Raw genomic sequence first — 18,861 nt, forward strand, 5'->3', positions numbered from 1 at the left:
TTCAGGATTCCAAAATGCAGCTAAACCGATATAGACACTCATTTGTGCCTATGTCCATTAAGCTTCTTAACACTAACATGTAGGCTGGTTGGGTTGTGTCCTATGTTGTCGTGGGATAAGTAGTGTACCATATGTGCTATGTGGAAATGTGTCATTTGTGCAATATGTGGGCTATTGGGGTGTCCTTTATGTCATTGTGCAATACATAGGCTATTGGGGTTGTGCAATATGTTAGTTGTGCAATACGTAGGCTATTGGGGTTGTGCAATGTTAGTTGTGCAATACGTAGGCTATTGGGGCTGTGCAATATGTTAGTTGTGCAATACATAGGCTATTGAGGTTGTGCAATATGTTAGTTGTGCAATACGTAGGCTATTGGGGCTGTGCAATATGTTAGTTGTGCAATACGTAGGCTATTGGGGTTGTGCAATGTTAGTTGTGCAATACGTAGGCTATTGGGGTTGTGCAATATGTTAGTTGTGCAATACATAGGCTATTGAGGTTGTGCAATAGGTTAGCTGTGCAATACGTAGGCTCTTTGGGGTGAGGCAATATGTCAGCTGTCCAATATTGTATTGTAATGTTTTACTGTGCAAGGGCTGTGTCCCACTTATTGCGGAGAATACAGCCGATGGGTTGTTTAATGGGAAGTGCCAATGAAAGGAGTAGTTAATATGCTTATTATATGTATATGGAAGCATGTTTGTATTGCAAGAGTATGTGTTGAGAGATATTTGCATTTGCTGTCTTTTCTGTATTATTTTTTTTGTGTTGTCCTTGTGACGCTGCAGAATGGACAGAGTCCAAAAAAAATTTCCCTTCGGGGACAATAAAGTATATCTTATCTTATCAAATAAAGGCCTAAAATGCCCAAAAGATAATCTTAAAAAAGAAGTAGTAATTACCGTACTGTTTTTATACATTGATTACCCTGTCAATAATCTCTAAACAGATATCTGCATATTAATGCAGAATCTCTAGGCAACAGGACAAGATTTTGGTATCCGAACCTTTCTGGTTTCTGTTTGTAGTCAGAGTAGTACCATGTTATCATCAGTCTTCACGATTGAGCCGGGTTTGATTGCTTGCAGATTAACAGTCCATGTGGAGAGCAAAAGAGACTAATTGGCCAAAATGCAATCTGGGTATTTAATTCAATACATTTTAATGAATAGTGTCAAATCATAACCAAGTTATCTCGGGACACTTCACGGATAAAGGAGGTCTAGACTACACTAATTCACAGGGACCCAACAATGCAAGTAGTTTTATCGGCCAAGGTTTTTGAGATACCCATCTGAGATTTCTGCATTCATCCCAATACAATGACCTTTCAAGAGTACATATAAATTACTTTAATAAATGTGTTTTAGCTTTCTCTAATGTTGTAAATAGAGCATTGTAAAACACATTGTTGCAAACAAAACCCTTTAGTTTTCTGTACATTTCCTCACAGACACTGCATGAGTGCAGGAAGTCGCATCACGTCAACGGATAGATAGCTGCGTTAGACATTTGTAAATTGCATTACATCGGAAATGTAATTGGTCAGAGAGACTAACAACGGCATACTTTTGGTACATTGGATTTCCATTTGGGATATTAAATTGGATTGGCACCGGGCTTGACATTCTTGACTTCTGCAGCACACAAAACAGGAACGCTGCAGGCATCGGTTGCAAACAGACAGTAGAACAAAACCAATGAGTTGTAATCTCACTTTATTTAATAACCTAGACCCCCCACCACCAAGGGCTATTAAAAAAAAAAAAAAAGGAAATCTCAAAATCGTACAAAAACCAGCTGCTCAGCAAAATGAGGCGAAACGGAAAAGGTTGCGGTTTGGTCGTTCACAGTTGTACCTACTTTCTGGGGCAGACAGTTGATTGAATATTTCATACATGTTTAAACACTGACGTGATTCTGTTGTTTAAAAGTCTAAAACATCCGACATGTTTTACAAGTGACTGAAATTGAAAATGAATAGGCAAAATAATGCACCATGAATTTAAAGCATACTGTTAAGTGGTAAACAAAAAAGATCTACAGCATTCGCAGTGCATATAAACATAATAAATAACACTGGATACATATATGTACATAGAATATCAGGGCTGAAACGATGTCAATGCATAGCAAGGCTCCTTACTACCACCACAGTGCTGCTAACGCACGTACCTATGTAACCTCTTTCTTGTAATTCCACTGTCAAGAATTGGACTGAGCAGAGTAACATTGTACTGAAACAAATTATTGCACTGTGAAGAAAGAAAGAAAAAAAAAATACAGGAATATAATGGGAGCTGTGAAGACATTAATATCAGCTCGCAAGAAAGAATAGTACATTTGCTTTGTAATGAACGTGATGAATTGACCTGCCTCACAGCTAGAATCACAAGTCTGCTCATGTGAAGTTCATGACTAACAGGGCCGTTAATCAATTGCGCAGTAACAAGAGTGGTTGTTTTACAATCGGTTATTGGCCTCCTGTTTCTTCAAGTGGTCTCAATCAGAGCAGAGGATTGTTTAATTATTGGACGCTGGGTTTTATAATGGTCTTGAGGAAACAAGAGTGGGAAGTTTTGAGCATTTCTAAATTCTTTTCAAGTTTTAATTTGTGTACTCTTCCCCCATCAGTCTTAAATGATGGTAGTAACTACAGAGAGAGAGAGAGAGAGAGAGAGAGAGAGAGAGAGAGAGAGAGAGAGAGAAGTATTTTTGATTCAGAATGATCGCGAGTGTAAATGAAAGTGAATACAAAAGGCTACTACCAAAACTTGAAAATGTGGAACATCCCAATGTTAGCGCATTTAAGGCCAAACAGCATCATCGATGTGGCGCAGGATGAATGTGGAGATCGTTTTCCGCAAATGTGCTGTGAAAATTCCCCCTGTGAAGGGGACAGGAACTAGAAAATGAAGAACACATGATGAAGCCTGGCGCTGGGGATGAGCGTGCGTCATTGTTGACCGTCACATAAAATGGGCGTTGCCTTGGTCAGAGCGATGTGTATGGGGCGGCTTACTAAGAAAAGCAGGGGGAAAACATCCATCCGTGGCTGTTGTGTCGGGGAGGATGGGGAGGGAGACAGGTGTGGAGATGCGAGGGGGTAATGTGACAAAGAGAGTGAGATAATAGTCTTCAGATGGGATCACAATGAAATTGAAGTGAAGGCAGCTGTGAGCGCAGGGGCTGATGATGTAGCAGTGGCAGGAAGTGCCTAGTGAGATCAATAAAGATTACAGCACGCAACAGAACATAAGCCTGGTGTTGATGTAGTGTGGAGGGTTATTTTGCTCTCTGTGTGGGTTAGGGTTATTTTGAGGTGCCAACTCTGCAGATATCATCCTGTCGAGTGGAAATCTGGAGAACACGTCACTTCCTTTAATTGTCCACGATACAAGCATTGTTTTTAAAAACAATAACACACAAGAGTGAGTCACTTCTTTGTGGGGGAAAAAAATAATAATTCCAGTGATAAACAATGACTGCACATAGAAAAGCAAAACTATTATTTAGAACTACTGCAGATCTTTGATTGTGTGATGAAGATGAAGCACACACATTGGAATCTACATCTGCCGTGCGCTTTAAATAGATCATACCAAATTGGCTTTGTGCTTATCGTTACATCAGTTTCATGTGCGGATCAACGCGTTTCCCTTCTTTACATGATTGGTTTAATTCAACAGGGTCATGCTGAGCAGCCTGCAAACAAATGAATAAATCAAAAGGAATAAAATGACAATTGATTAAGAGTGCACATTTTCTAAGGGGGGGGGGGGAAATGCAGTCTTATCCTTGAGCATTAAAGAGCTCTATAAAAGTAGTCCCGCTATAAATTATGACAATGTCAATCACCACTTAATATGCGCTCAATCTCCTCTAGTCTCTTCAAGGCAGCTGCCCTTTTTTTCTCTATATCTTTAATCTCTTTAGTGGACTTACCCTTAGTCCGCTTGTCAGACTGGCTACTGTCCAAGGACTCGGATTGCTCTACGCCCACGCCACCTCTTTCTGTAGAGGATTTCCGCACATTCTTCTCATTCCCAGCCCCCTTTAAAACAGCGTCAGCGCCCCTCCCTTCCTCCTCAACCTCCTCTGCCCCCCCCTTAACTCTCTTCTGCTTTTCCTCCTTAGCAGACATGGTGGCTCCCCCTTCTGACGTAAGCGGTTGCCCTGCTGCGCTCATGGCAGCCATTTTACTTCGTACGATACTTAAGTGGCGACGCACATACTCCTCGTTTGGCGCCAGGGCCAGGGTTTCCTCCAGGCATCGCTCGGCACGCGGCAGGTCGCGCTCCTCGAAGTAGACCACGCACAAGTTGTGCTTGCCTTGCACGTTGGTGGGGTCCATGCGCAAAATGCGTTCAAAGCAGGCTTTAGCGCCACTCGTGTCCTTCTTGTGATTCATGAGGATGTCACCCTTCAGGATTAGGCCCTTGATGTGCTCCGGGTGGTGACGCAGCAGCTCGTCCAACGCAGGCAGGGCATCCATCTCACGTTTGGACTGAGAGTAAAGCAATGCCAGGTTAAACAGGGCACTGCGGAAGCCTGCTTGCAAACTGATGGCTTTACGCATCCAACGCTCAGCTGCAGCATTTTCATTGGCATCCATGGCCAGCATGCCAAGGTTGAAGTAGCCGTTGGCATCACCAGGCTCCTCCTCCACGTAGATCAGGAAACGACGATTGGCCTCAGGCCAGAACTTTGGCTCACCTGCAACAGTAAGCAGACATAATATGAGGGGTCATTTATTTTTTTTATAATCCACTACTAATATTCAACTACATAGTCTTGCCTTACAGATATTTAAAGCCTGGGTTATGGTCAATGATTTGAATCAACGTTACAATCAAGGTCAGAGTTAGGGCCAAACCATGCTCTGAGGATGCATCACCAAAAAGAAAAAAACCATCATAGAGAATGGGGGAATTAAAAAAGTGGAGCTTGTTGGGTGCCTGGGTGACCTAGTGGTAGAGCACCGATCCATAGATAGATGCTCAGTCCATAACGCAGTGGCTGCGGGTTCGATTCCAACCTGCGGCACTTTCCTGCACGTCATTCCCCCTCTTTCAAAGCTGTCACAAATAAAGGCCTAAAATGCCAAAAAAAAAGAAAATCTTTAAAATAGAAAAACTGGAGCTTGTTGATAAAAGAGATTATAATACGGATTTTCACACAAAGCCAGATTTCTGATTTCAGTTGAAAATTTTAACTTTTCCAAAAGTGGGCAAACCGTAATTGCCCGAGGCAATTGGTGCAATTCAGGAAAGTAAACACATAGAGTAGCGGATGTAAAAAGGTGAGGAATGAGAAGAAAATAACGTGGCATTCTTGGAGCTCTGCCCACTTCAACACCTGGCCACCTGATGCAGAAAATCCAAAAATAGATTAATTAGGTGACAAACACAACCCAGCTCTCCAAACATGTCTTCAAATAATTAAGAGAGCTTGTACTGACCATTAGGGTTACTGCAGTTTCTCAAGAGACGCTTTGTTGAACTCTGTTGAGATAGCTGGGTATAAACCATGGACCATACAAATGATGAAGAGCTACTGGAGAATGCTGTAAAAATGTACATGTGATGTTGTACATGTGTTGTTTATCCACATTGAAAATCTGTTATTACACAGACAATGGCGTGGTTTATGTCCAGACAACCTCATACACATGACAATTATGTGTTCAAAAGACTGCGACTGAAGAGAATTATTTCAAGAATGTGATACATCCAATTAAAAAAATTTATCTGCAGAATGGAGGAAGCTGGCTGTATGAGTTTGGCACACATGAAGCATGTGTTGCGTAATTCTATTTAGCAATTTAGACACGAATGTTATAAATCCTTTTTAAGAGTAGATGTCCATCCATCCATCCGCTTATGCGGGGGTCGGCTCGCGGGGGCAGCAGCTCCAGCAGGGGAACCCAAACTGTCGGAAACCCCTTGACTGATGAAGTATCAATAAAACCTTTTCACCTGTGCTCTTTTAAAAGGTTGACAGTTCCAGAGTCATGCTGAGGTGAGCACACTGGAGAAGGAAAACGTGCTCTGTTGACAAGAATTATTTTTCCCTAAATGACTCATCTCTGTCAGTTCTGTTTGAACAACTGTACATGCAATGTTTCACCGCCAAGTGCTCTTCAAATATATATATTCTGCACTGGATTAACCTGGGGGACCTGGATTAACCTGCAGCAGGAATGTGCTGGTCGTAATGAGTGCATGATCACTGCAGCAAGATTTACAAAAGCCCCAAAAAAAAAAGAAAAGAAAAAGAGGGTTGGAAAAGCTAACATAAACCGCCTAAACTTTCAGTCAAACTTGTTTTAAATGTAACTTCTCATGAGAAGTTTTTAAATCACAGTTGATGAAGCGTGACTTGAGAGCAACTAGCCCATCAACTGTGCCAGTGTTCGCAGGGTTCATTGCACATAAGGGCCAATTGTTAAGAACCTGGTTACACCCTAAAGCTAACATCAGGTAGTTATTCCCTTTGTTCATACCAGTTGGCACAAAAAAAAAGCCTTAAAGAAGTGCCTAGTTCTTTTAATTAGCAAGTTACGTCAACTCCAGCCAGAGACTGGTTTTGATTTGAACTACTCCCTTTCTTCGTCGCAGACCTGACAGACCTCACTCACCAGACTCCTGCATGAGAAGTGCTGAGTTGAAGAGCGCCAACTTGTGACGTGGGTTTAGCTCCAGGGCGTGGTTGAAGTTCTTCAGGGCTTCTGATGGGTCCTTCATCTCAATGTTGACGATGGCCAGGTTGTACCACAGGTCAGCGTTGGTGGGGTCAAGCTCCAAGGCTCGGAGGTAGGCGTCCCGGGCTTCTGTGAGCTTGTTCATCTTCAGAAGCAGCTCCCCTCTGAAAGTAGATAAATTAAAAGCACATAAAAATGGATCAGGAGTCAAAGCAAAGCACGGCAATTATATATTTTACAGGATTGGTGATTTACAATATAAAATATTCAATATAGTTCCTATTTTTTCTTTGGCAATCAAAGTCCACTTCCCCTAAATACCAGAAAGCCCAGACAAGCAGTGTAGGCAGCTTTTTTGTCATGCTTGGGTGTAGAGAACTAGAAACAAGGATCTAGAGACACTGTAGCACTTATTACAGACCTTAATTACAAAGTAAAAAGGGATCTAGAATCTGAGATCTAAAGAGGGTATTGAATATTTTATTTTGGAACTTTTTCCATCCAATGGATAATGTGGATTGATGTGGATCAAAATAAATAAATCCATACAGTGGGTGAGGTCAAATCACGCAAACAAGAATATGCGATAAGCGATATTTGAGTCTGAATGGCAGTGCATGTTCACTTTAGTGAAAATGGAGATTCAGTGTGCTCGAGAAGAAAGCCAACACAACAAAAAATGGGTCACTGTCCAAAATATTACTGACAGCACTGTAAGTATGCCTAATGTGCGACTCCAAAGGTTAGAATATACATATGGATAAAAAAGCAAGACAAACTGTTGAACGGTTAGTTAACAATGATTTAAAAAAGAAAACATTAAATGTTGTGGTACTACACAGTTAGAACAAAATGAACAACATTTAAAAATGTCCTGTTATGTGTTTTAAGGTTGATAAATCATGCTCAAATACTGACATCTAATGGATACAAAGTTTAGTCTTGCCTGCTGATGTAGGCTTGTTTGAAGTCTGGTCTCATGCTGATTGCTTGTCGGTAGAGCTGGTCAGCCTCCTCCAGTCTTGATTCGTTAGCTCGGATCAGATTCGCCAAGTTTATATAAACGTTGAGATGGTTAGGGGCCACACGTGTCGCATACTTCTTACCAGGAATAACCTGATGAGTGGTCAACAGAGAAGGCATTGATTGGAAAGTCATCCACAACATGTTTGATAACTATCTGTCTAGGGCTGTACGATTAATTGTTTTCAAATCGAAATTTGAAAGAATGCATTTGGTGTAACATTTGGTTTAACATTATGTATTCCTCTTTTTATTATTATATTTATTTTTTTTAAAGGTCCCATGGCATGGTGCTCTCTGGAGGCTTTTATATAGACCTTAGTGGTGCCCTAATACTGTATCTGAAGTCTCTTTCCCGAAATTCAGCCTTGGTGCAGAATTACAGCCACTAGAGCCAGTCCCACAATGAGAAACCAGGGTCTAAATTAAACCCCATTTCCCCATGCATTTGTGTGCAATAGACTGATGTGACCAAAAATCTTTGAAATTGGTCCAGTATTGAGCGAGATCGCGGAGACCGGCTGGCGTGTACCGTGCTGCAATGTAACCTAATGGGACAATTGTGCACCCTTGATTTTTGTCAACTTTTTCTTTTTGTGCTACTGACAGGCTCAGATTGTTAAGTGTATGACAACATCGTTCTCATGGGGTGACTTCGGTGTGGAGTGTGGAAGCCGAACCGTGAAAAGGCGTTCTGGGAGTTTGTTGTTTTGGAGTAGGCTACAGAAATGATAGGCTCCTGTCTTCTTCTCAAAAGTCCATGTTTTTTTAATCCTCCGTGTCCTCCTTGGCTACTAGCAATTGCGTGGAGGAGGGGTGGGGGTGGAGTGTGATCACTGAAGGCTTGTGCCATGTGGCTGCACTGACAATTTTGTTGTCATTACTTAGAATTCTCCATTGGGGTGACAGAAACTATGCAATATAGCTTTACAAGTAAAGTTAGGTTTTTACGGTCAGCTTCTGGATTCATTTTTAAAAAAGACAGAGAAAAAGAGAGATCGGGAGAGCCAGCCCCCTCACTGAACTGCTGGCTGTGGGTAAGTTTTTCCAGGCAAGACAGAAAGCAGGACAGTGCTTTGAATGAGGAATATAACCTATATATTTTCTGGTTTCTCAGCAGTTATCCCTTGCCCTTATCCGGTCACGTTTTTCGTACGGCAGGAAATCATTTCCATAATCTTTTCGGGTTTTTAGACTACGGTGGAAAATGCAGACAACAATGGGAGGAACCTTCTAGTTCCTTTACAATAGTTCAGGAGACTTAAAAGACCCCAGAACCTTGTTTCGAAACACGGCTTAAGAGAACTGATAACATTTAGTCAGTTGGGTGAACCAGGAGGGAGCTGCCTCTTGGATAATAATAATAAAAAATTAAAAAAATCCAAGGCAGAGTCAGCTCTTGGTATTCAATTGCAGTTTGCCATGGCATGTTTCCAGTTGATCTGCTTCAACTTGAAAACGAGAACAAAAAAAGCACGCTTCAGTTCAACACTGACAGGTGAGGCACGTTATGTAGCTATATCACAAATGTTGCAAATTGTACAAGCAAGGATCCGAGAGGTGTGGCTAAGCCCGAGTGCTGAATGAATGAATCTTTTCGTTTGGACTTTTGCTTAGCTCCATGCAACAGGTTTCAAATATTTGTGCATTTGTGTATGTGACATGATGAGATACCTGTGGCATGAGGGATTTGGCAACCAAGTAGGCCTCTTCTGCCTCTTTGGACTTGTTCAAGTTCTTGTAGGTTCTTCCAACATTCATGTGAGCACCAATGTCATCTGTAGAAACATTGCATTGCAGTATAAGAAAGACAACAAAGAAAGAAAAAAAGAAATCAACTACAGGCTGAAATAGGCATTATCTCTGTATTCCTATTAAGTCCATTTATTTCTAACCTGAACCTGTTTATTTCTAAAGTATTTTTACATGCATCTCCCACGCTGGTTTGTTGTAACATTCCACAAATGCTAAAGTAAGCACACATAATGAGAGAAAAATGCAACTTTCAGAAGAAGAAGCAAAGAAATTCCTTCTGGGAAACAATTAAAAAAAGTGAAGTGTTAAAAGGGTTCAGACAGGACAGAACTGATGATTAGCATAGAAGGAAATCCTTATCGGGTTAATGTGTTTACACTGTTAATCTTGGGGAAACACTCTTGGGTGGTGAACCGGCAAAACTGTTGAGCTGTTCAGCAGACAGGCTTCCTGAAAACTCTGCTATGAAGCAAAACAGAAATGCTGGAAGAGGCTGAACTCATTTACGTCCTATTTCCTCCTATTTTTGATCCTGTCCATTTTCTTTTTTGTTTAATTGTGCACCATAGGAAAACATACACAGTGAAAAAGTGACAAAGTAACATTCCGAGTAGCAAAAGTTAATAAAAATGCATGTGTGTGTTTGAGAGAGGGAGCCGTGACCGTCAGTCCTTCTCTCTACAGACAATTGTGCTACTCTTTTTTAAAGATTATTTTTTGGGCATTTTTAGGCCTTTAATGACAGGACAGCTGAAGAAATTAAAGGGGAGAGAGAGAGAGGGGGAATGACATGCAGCAAAGGGCCACAGGTCGGAGTCGAAACCTGGGCCCGCTGCATCGAGGAGTAAACCTTTAAGTATAGGGCGCCTGCTCTACCAACTGAGATTCCCGGGCGCCCGGTTGTGCTACTCTAATGCATAAAGTTGGCAGTTTGTTGGTCAGGTGCCACCAACAGTGTTGTTAAGTAATTCTAATTTCCATTGTTGCATTGCACAGTTGTACAGTGTGACTGATGCAGCAACAATGCAGGCAGTGGTTCCCAAGCATCTATTACTGCTATAAGCTTCTCAAGAAAAGGTTCACAAAATTCCTGTGTTGTAGGCGTTTCTGTTATTTGGTTTAGGCTCTGGTCTGCTTGTTTCTTGCAAAGAACTGGTAGTACAGTTTATCAACGCAGAGTAAAACACGTTTGTGTCACAGGTTTTTGATAACATTATCAGTACACTGTGTATCCCACTAAAAACAAAACATTATAGAAGATCTCACAGTATCCCCACAATTGTGCGCTACCATAATTTAACTTACAAATTTCAAAATATTGTAGTGATTTAGGTTTCTTACCTGGTTGGACGCGAGTGGCCTGGAGAAAATACTGCAGTGCCTTTGCATAATTGTTTTGGTTCTCTAGAGCGTGGCCAACATTATTCCACAACTTGGCATTGTTCTTGTTGACCTGAAGTGGCAGACAATTTAGGAAAAGACGGATCCATTATCACTAGTCATCGGTCACTGTAATCAGGCCTTTTATCACAAGTTGATTAAAGATTTGTTTTAACATTGGGAAACAGCCAAGATACACTGGCAACGCTGCCTTCATGCTCTTTCCGGCTTACCTTCAGGGCAGAGGTGAATAGGGTATATTCTGACTCCCAGTCCCAATTCCTGTTGAACGTTTTCACTGCATGTGTAGTTAAAAGCACCCCAATTATCAACCAGGAAATCTTCTTCAAGTGTCTACAAAGGACAACGTAAAGAGTTTCAAATTATATTGCTTTGGTAATGCAACAAACCAAATTGCTGACATTTAACATTTCAGCAAACCTGATCATTTTGTCTTTAAATCAATAGCTATGACTTGGTACATATGTAACAAGGTCTGCACCTCATTTAGAAAAATAAAGGGCAGGATTGCAGCCAATCAAAAAGTTAGTTAGTTCTAGTGAAAACCATCTCCGAACATTAGAAATTACACGTTCTGTTTTTGAGGTTTTCCTGAGGCACACAGGCGTGAGCGATTTTGTTGATTTGCATAATAGATTATATTCAATGCAGTAACATCATTTTGGACAAGCACTCACCCTTTATGTGAGACAATCCTGAATCCATGTGCAACAAGAACACAGAAGCCCATGCTGGGCACATAAAGTACCCTCTCTGCCACAACAAACCCCACAGGGAAGAAGAGGTTGGACGCAGGAATAAAGGGCAGGACGATAAAAGACAGGGCCTGAAGGAGAAAGCAAAATAATGACTTCAGTCCATATTAGCCATATTAATTTTGAGGCAATTGTAACTACATAGTCAAGTTGGTTAAATAAAGGTTAAATAAAAGTTCAGAGATCTTGCTTAAACATGTAACAAACATGAAGAAAATATTAAAAATGTATTCACTCTGTCAATTAGTTGATCGACAGATAATCGTCAACTACTTTGAAAATCTAATGAACAATTTCAGTAATGTTTCTAACAAAAATGGTTGCAGCTTCTTAAATGTGAGGATTTAATGCTGTTGTTTTTATGTAATAGTTGACTCAATTAATTATTTGTGTGGGTCGGACAAAACAAGCAATTTCAAGATGTCACCCTGGGCTCTGAGAAATTATATTTGGCTATTTTTTCCAAAATGATTAATCGATCAAATGAAACTATTATGTAGATGAATCAATAATCAAAATAATAATTAGTTGCAGTCCTAGACTTAGCTTCTAAAAAGTTGACTTTACAATAAGCACCTACATGGAAACCAAAAGATGTTTCAGTGGCAAAATCAGATATAAAGCAATGGCTGCAGGCTAAAATCTATTCATCTCAGCATGTGTGAAGTGAGCTGATGCCAAGAGATCTGATACTGTAGGCTGTTCATACTCCTGCACAGGCTGGAGTCTGAGGGTTAGACAGTTTGTAAATATAGCATCAGTGCAATCAAAAGAAATAATGTTTAATGAAGTGATCTGGTTGTTAAATAGGGTCTTATTACGGGAGTTACACAGTTGATATATGGGTAGTCTATATCCACGACGTTCCACTTCCGGGATTGCTCCGTTGCTGCCGGAAAATCCGCCGGATTTCACTCATTTAGGCCGGATGTCCGTTACCTTGGGCTTCCTTTGTGTTGGCATTTTAAACTCTGGTGGATTTCTGAGGACTATGGTTAATTGCTCCTCAGATCTCTGCAGGGTAAATCCAGACAGCTAGCTAGACTAAGACACATTTTCCTCCAGCGCACTGTGGAGGAGGGTCTGGCAAAGCGAGACTAATATATGGGATAATGTAAAGTGGCAAGTAGGCAAAATAATGACCTGTATTTGTATTACTTATAATATATATATATATATATATATATATATATAGTTGGGTATCTTATTACTTGTATTTTTAAAATATACAGTATGTGGACCAGCGTATTGGTTGTTTTCTCCCACCTATACAAAAGAGAGAGTTGGTGCTTGTGTGGCTTACTGCTCCTTAACAGATTGACCATTTGATGTTGGTACTAAATACTTGATCTTTACAAATTTGTCCTGTGCTCTTAAAGCATCCCGTTGTGTACTATAACAATGTCTGACAAAATACTGCAGCATAACCAAGATGAAGGTAATGTTAAGGTGAGGGGATCAAAAACCCTGCACACTGTCCTATTTACATACAATACAGTTAACTTAGCTACAGTGTGTAGTTTCTGTCGCCCCCATGAGGAATTCTAAGTAATGACAACAAAACTGTCGGCCCGTCCACATGATACAAGACTTCCGTGATGGCGCACGCGCCCCTCCCCCACGCAATTGCTAGTAGCCAAGGAGGACACGGAGGATTAAAAAAAACATGATGGGCTCTTCAGAAGAGGTCATTATCTTCACTCAAGTTTCTGTGCGCGAAAGTCGCCGGACAACACAATCTTCTGAACACAGCCATCTTGAGGAATCCAGAGAGAGTTGTGTGGAGCTGATGGTCTTAATTAGCTTTGTAGCAACTCATTTGGCAATGGCTTGAATGTAACATACGTTCATTAATATCAAAAAGTTACGCACTAAAGCTTTAATTATAAAAATGTTTCAGTCCTTAGACCTTCATCGGGTAAAACAGAATGAAAAAAGGAAGCATTCCACACAGACAGACAATCCCTCTTCAGTTGAGGCAAATCAGGGACATGGACTCTGTCCGTTACTGTGTATAATTTTTTTTTCAGCTTTGATCTAAATAAAAAAAAAAAAAAATTAATCAGAATAATTGCTCATAAAAATAATCATTATTGAACAGCCAGCAGCCACCATAGGTAGAAAAGACACTTCAGAGCAGGCCTCCACAGCAACTGTTGTCTAAAACACGTTCATGCGTCTCATGCTCCATGTGAGACAGCAGCTTTGCAGTGTAGCTAATGGTATGATATTGTTATGCAACATATTCCAACTGCTGTTAGCAAACCAGAATAAACACTGCAAAGGTCATTATTCAATTTATTTTGTGTTGATTTGTGGTCCCCTTTTCTAAACTTAAGCTAAGAGCAATACTGAGAGGAAGTTTCCTGACCTTCAAGTAAGAGAGCCATGTGCCTGTTGCACAACAGATGCTAATTTGTTAATGACTACTCACTCAAGTAAGAGCTTATATTTTATCCCTTTTCCTTTGTGCTGACTGATATTGCCTATTTTTATCATTTGATTTCCACGGTTTGCAAAATAAAAAAAAAAAATATGTTTTTGGATTTATTTATTTATTAATTATACACAGACGCAGCAACGCATAGATGCAGTGGAAAGCATGCTTAAAGATTGGGATGATTGATTGATTGATTAACATTTATCTGGATATTACTGTCAATTGCACAATTGTTAAAGTAGTGATCAATTTTATTAGCACTACTCTTTGTTGGTACAAGGGTGTTTGACTCTAGACAGGTGTGTTTTAATTGCACGGTGGCAGCAAGCATATTGCTCCAGCATTTTCGGTCGTTTTACATCAACTGCTGAAACCATAGGGTTCACTTTGGACTGACGAAGAGCCTGGTTTAGCTCCATATTGGTGATTGTTATAAAATCAATAGCCAGATCCTGGCTTTTGGTTTTTAACTTTTCCAGCTCTTCAATTTCTTCTCAGTAATTTCAGTTTCTCCTTTCTTTTTTATTTTCCTCCTCTATCCTGTCTGTCTGTCTCTTTCTTTCCACCACTCATTCACCTTAGCCCACCCAGTAAATCACAACAAAATTTAAAACAATTTGTTTGGTGCAGTAATACTGATGTAATGAGGCCACAGCTTTGTGTTTATGGAGCATCAAAATGCATTTTCAACAATCTGGCCAAGCTTCCTCTCACCATGATGACAGTCTTGGCAGAGCTGTGTCTGTAGCGCAGGCTGTGGTAAACTAGCAGGCCCAGAAAAGTGTAGAACACCAGGGTGGCCAGGTTACGGAGGTCTAGGAGTGACTCCACCAGAGGAATGGTGCCCATAGTCCAGTCGCAGCACAGCTCAGAGGGGTTCAGCAAAAGCCATGCATTCACAGAAAGTAGGTAGTTGAAAGTCAGTTGTCGAGTGGGAGTGGGGCTGACTGCTGCCGGGTTATCAAATCTACAAAAGAAGACAGAAAAAAAATTAATCTGACCAATAGAACATTAGATTGGAGCAGGATTTGATAAATAAAGTGTGTAGTATGTAGGGTGTAACGGTTTTGAACCACTCCTAGTAATATGGTATACTGGAATGATGTTTGTGAGGAAAAAGCTAAGACTGCAGAAGAAAATGAAACGGCCTGTTTTCTTTTCTCATACTTGCAAACTCAGAAGGGCTCCCCCCGGAGAAGAAAATCAAAGGGGAAAACACAACATTTTTCCTTGGCTAAAATGATTCTTTTAAAACTGTGTTTGAACCCAAAGATTTTAACACATATAATACGACAGTCGGCGACATTAAAGAACGGCTTGTTTATTGCTAAGGCCACAGGGTCAAAATTAAATGATTTATTAAAAATGTAATAACAATAACTTATTTCAGCAGTAAATTCCTGTTAAATGACAAAAATAACCACTGGATGGGAAAAGGGTATTATACAATAACTTTGAATGCAGCACGAGGCACGTTCCTCTACAGTGAAATACAGACAAACTTTTACATCGTTTAGCTGTCAGCATTTTAACAGTGTTTACTCCAGCTGCTAGCTAACGGTAGGCTAACGTTACCTGCTGCCAAGTGTAGTGTTAACTAGCGTGACATGCGGCGATGTTTAGGTTGCCTCCAACGTCCGTTTTCGGAGCATCAGAGAGAAGCGCAGGCATTTCAGTGGCACCTAAATAAGGCACGAAATCCGCATTGCAATTCGGTCCGGTAGATAACGGTCGTTAAGGAAACCGGGCCGTATTAGCACCAGGTCTCGGACCCCCCCAAATAAAAACTCTTTGGATCTACACGATTCACGTGGATGACATTTTCACATTTAAAACGGCGATTTTCGCCAAAAAGCGACTAGTTTACAGGTATGTTTTCTACATGTTCCTGCTAACCAGTTTACGACCACTACAGCAGGCAGAGGCGGGGGAGAGGGAGAGATACCAGTTTCTCTTCGGGAGACTTGTTTGAATTATGACAAAGGCTATATACATTAGATTTAGTATTTAGTTCATACTTTTTTTTGGTGTATTTGTTTTCTGATTGTAACACTATAAAGACGGTTGCTGTGCTTTCATCACTCCCTTACCCTCCTACAGTCCCTATGGCAACTTGGCAAGTGTGAATGCAAATGGAAAAACGGTTTCGGGGGAGAGTAGTTAGTAGAACTGCTTAGAAGTGGACTTTTCCTATAACTACGTTCCTGTAACTACTTGGTCGGAAAGCAGCTATAAATTGGATCGGATTAGTCTAGTGTGTGTGTGTGTGTGTGTGTGTGTGTGTGTGTGTGTGTGTGTGTGTGTGTGTCTGTCAGGAAAGGACAAGTCAGAATGTATAAACACCTCCCCACAAAGCACATTATGTTTTAACCTCAGGCATTGTTTCCCTTGAATCTCATTTGGAAGAAGATTTGGGATTTGCACCTTTTCATAAGCCTTTAATGTGCATGCATTATCCACTCTCCTAGCCATTCAGAATGGCATTTTACCAAGACCGTGGCATAGTTTTTTTTATTACTTTATTGTAGTACTTTTCTTAGTGTAAAACGAATTACATTCTTTAACGTACTACTTTTTTTTCTCTCCCCTATTAACATTCAATAGAAATAAAATAAGGGGGAACACATCACACAACAGAGAAGAAAAAAAAAAATAAAAGAGGGGGCAGCTCCACTGTGTGTGTGTGTGTGTGTGTGTGTGTGTGTGTGTGTCTGCATATCCACTTATTAGAAAGTTTAATTATTATTCTAACTATATGTTCTGGATACAATTTATTCCCCTTTTCTATTAGATTTCTGACTATTAAGAGTAAGTTTTTCCATTTCCAATGTTTGTTCTATTGTCTTGTACCATGCTTGAAGATCTGGGGATTTGGCTTGTTTCCAAAGCCTGGTCACTTGCTTCAGTGCTGTTAAGCTGAGCATTTTAAATATGTATCTGTCCCTAGCATTGATCTTGAGGTTTGTATTAATTCCCAAAAGATTTCCAAGTGTGAGCGGAACTGTAATGTCAAGTATATGTTTAATATCGCTCATTACCTTTTGTCAGAACACCTGAATTACTGAGCAAGTAAAAAATATGTGCGTCTGATTTGCTTTTCTCTCTCACCGCATCCTCTCCAGCAGCTTGTTCCCTCTGTTGCGGTGTTTGTTTTACCTATTTATCTATCTGGAGTAATGAACAGAGATGGGAAGTAAAGAAGTACAAATACTTCGTTGCTGTACTCAAATTGAGATATTTTTACTTTACTATTTATTTTTGTGCCGACTTTTTACTTTACTCCTTACATTTTTAACACGAATATCGGTACTTTCTACTCCTTACATTTTACAAAATTGGCTCGTTACTTTAGTTTAAAATAATTTCAGTGGAGTTACCGTTATTTTTTTGCATCATCAATACCGAATTCAATCTAATTGGATGGGAATATACGTTGTTATAATGTGCTGCAAATTGTGCCAATCGAAACACCACAAACTGCTGGCTTTCAAGAATTCACCATCGAATTTGAAAAACACAGAGGTAAATGCATCTTTTTGTTGTTATCAAAATCTATTTGTTGTTTGTTTCAGTAACTTTATTAAGTTTACGTTAATGGTCAGTTACATTTGTTCTCCTGCTAGCAATGACTACGCCTTAGTTCTCTAGCATTTAGTTAAGTAACCCAAGTAACATTAAGGTTAGCGAGCATTCAGTTTATTTGAAATTAATCCAATACTAGCTGATACAATATCTGCATGTATAGCTTTATAAAATTCAGTAACTTGATTTAGTGCAACAGTGCTGTACTAATGTTAACGTTACTCAAGGCCGTTCTTGTTTTCGAGACAACTTAAGTTAACGTTACTTGGTCTCGTCTCAAATCAACTATTTTGGGCTAATGTTAACGTTCATGTCTCAAAGCTCTCAGACGTAAGTTAGAGGACTCATGTTTGAATTCTCACAGAATCACAACTGAATTCATATCTTCCTACTCAGTCCCAGCCTCTGTCACAATAATCATATATGTGATGTTTTAAGCCTATTGGCAGACATCCATTTAAAATGTAGGCAATGGCATGTAAAGAGCCTTTTTTTCCATGTCCACTGAAGTTTCTCAGCTTGCACTCTATTAACATTTGTGTGGTCCAGGTAGCTTTGCATAAAAAAAAAAAATGCTACTTACTTTTATACTTTAAGTAAATTTCCAAGCCTGTACTTTGTTACTTTTACTTGAGTAAAGAAGTTAAATCAGTACTTCTACTTTTACCAGAGTATTTTTTTAACACAAGTATCTGTACTTCTACCTGAGTACGGGAAGTGAGTACTTTTGCCATCTCTGGTAATGAAATATCTTTGACTTATTTTCCAGGCATATTCCTTCCAGTGTTTAGATTGCGTTATTTAAAAAAAATCTTTTAAGGATTATCTCCACTCTTCATTTGAAATGTTTATACATAACTCTTTCCCCCATTGTGTCTATCTTAATTTCTGTGGCATAGTTCATACAACTGGAATGTGGTATGGAAAAATGTCAGCCAAGAGAGATCAAATACTTTGGTCAAAAGATATAACTGCCGTAACTTAACAATGAAATAGTAAGAATATTAGATAGCAGTGGAACGTAAAGGCACATAATTTGATTAAATATGATGCAGTGTTTCATGATCTATGTATATATTTTGCAGTAACAACTAAGGTCTACAATATATCAAATATAGCACATTACATTGTATGTACATTTTCATTTTCTTTATATTTTGCACAACCTTCACCAGAGGGAACCCATAGGGACTTCTCAA

General features: G+C 39.9%; 1 protein-coding gene across 2 annotated transcripts in view; it reads right to left on the reverse strand.

Moving 5' to 3' along the window:
• Window positions 1–1,340: 1,340 nt before the first annotated feature.
• Window positions 1,341–18,861, reverse strand: part of tmtc3 (transmembrane O-mannosyltransferase targeting cadherins 3) — a 39,558-nt gene continuing 22,037 nt past the window's right edge. For both annotated transcript variants that reach the window (XM_039807406.1, XM_039807407.1), the window contains exons 7-14: window positions 14,795–15,047; window positions 11,563–11,711; window positions 11,098–11,218; window positions 10,826–10,937; window positions 9,404–9,507; window positions 7,653–7,822; window positions 6,644–6,870; window positions 1,341–4,719 (exon numbers count right to left, since the gene is read on the reverse strand). In XM_039807406.1, coding sequence (XP_039663340.1) covers window positions 3,854–4,719; window positions 6,644–6,870; window positions 7,653–7,822; window positions 9,404–9,507; window positions 10,826–10,937; window positions 11,098–11,218; window positions 11,563–11,711; window positions 14,795–15,047 — 2,002 coding nt within the window. In that variant the 3' untranslated portion in view covers window positions 1,341–3,853. The remainder of the gene's footprint in view (window positions 4,720–6,643; window positions 6,871–7,652; window positions 7,823–9,403; window positions 9,508–10,825; window positions 10,938–11,097; window positions 11,219–11,562; window positions 11,712–14,794; window positions 15,048–18,861) is intronic.

The sequence above is a fragment of the Perca fluviatilis genome, chromosome 8 (assembly GCF_010015445.1).
Source record: "Perca fluviatilis chromosome 8, GENO_Pfluv_1.0, whole genome shotgun sequence".
Classification (NCBI taxonomy): Eukaryota; Metazoa; Chordata; class Actinopteri; order Perciformes; family Percidae; genus Perca; species Perca fluviatilis.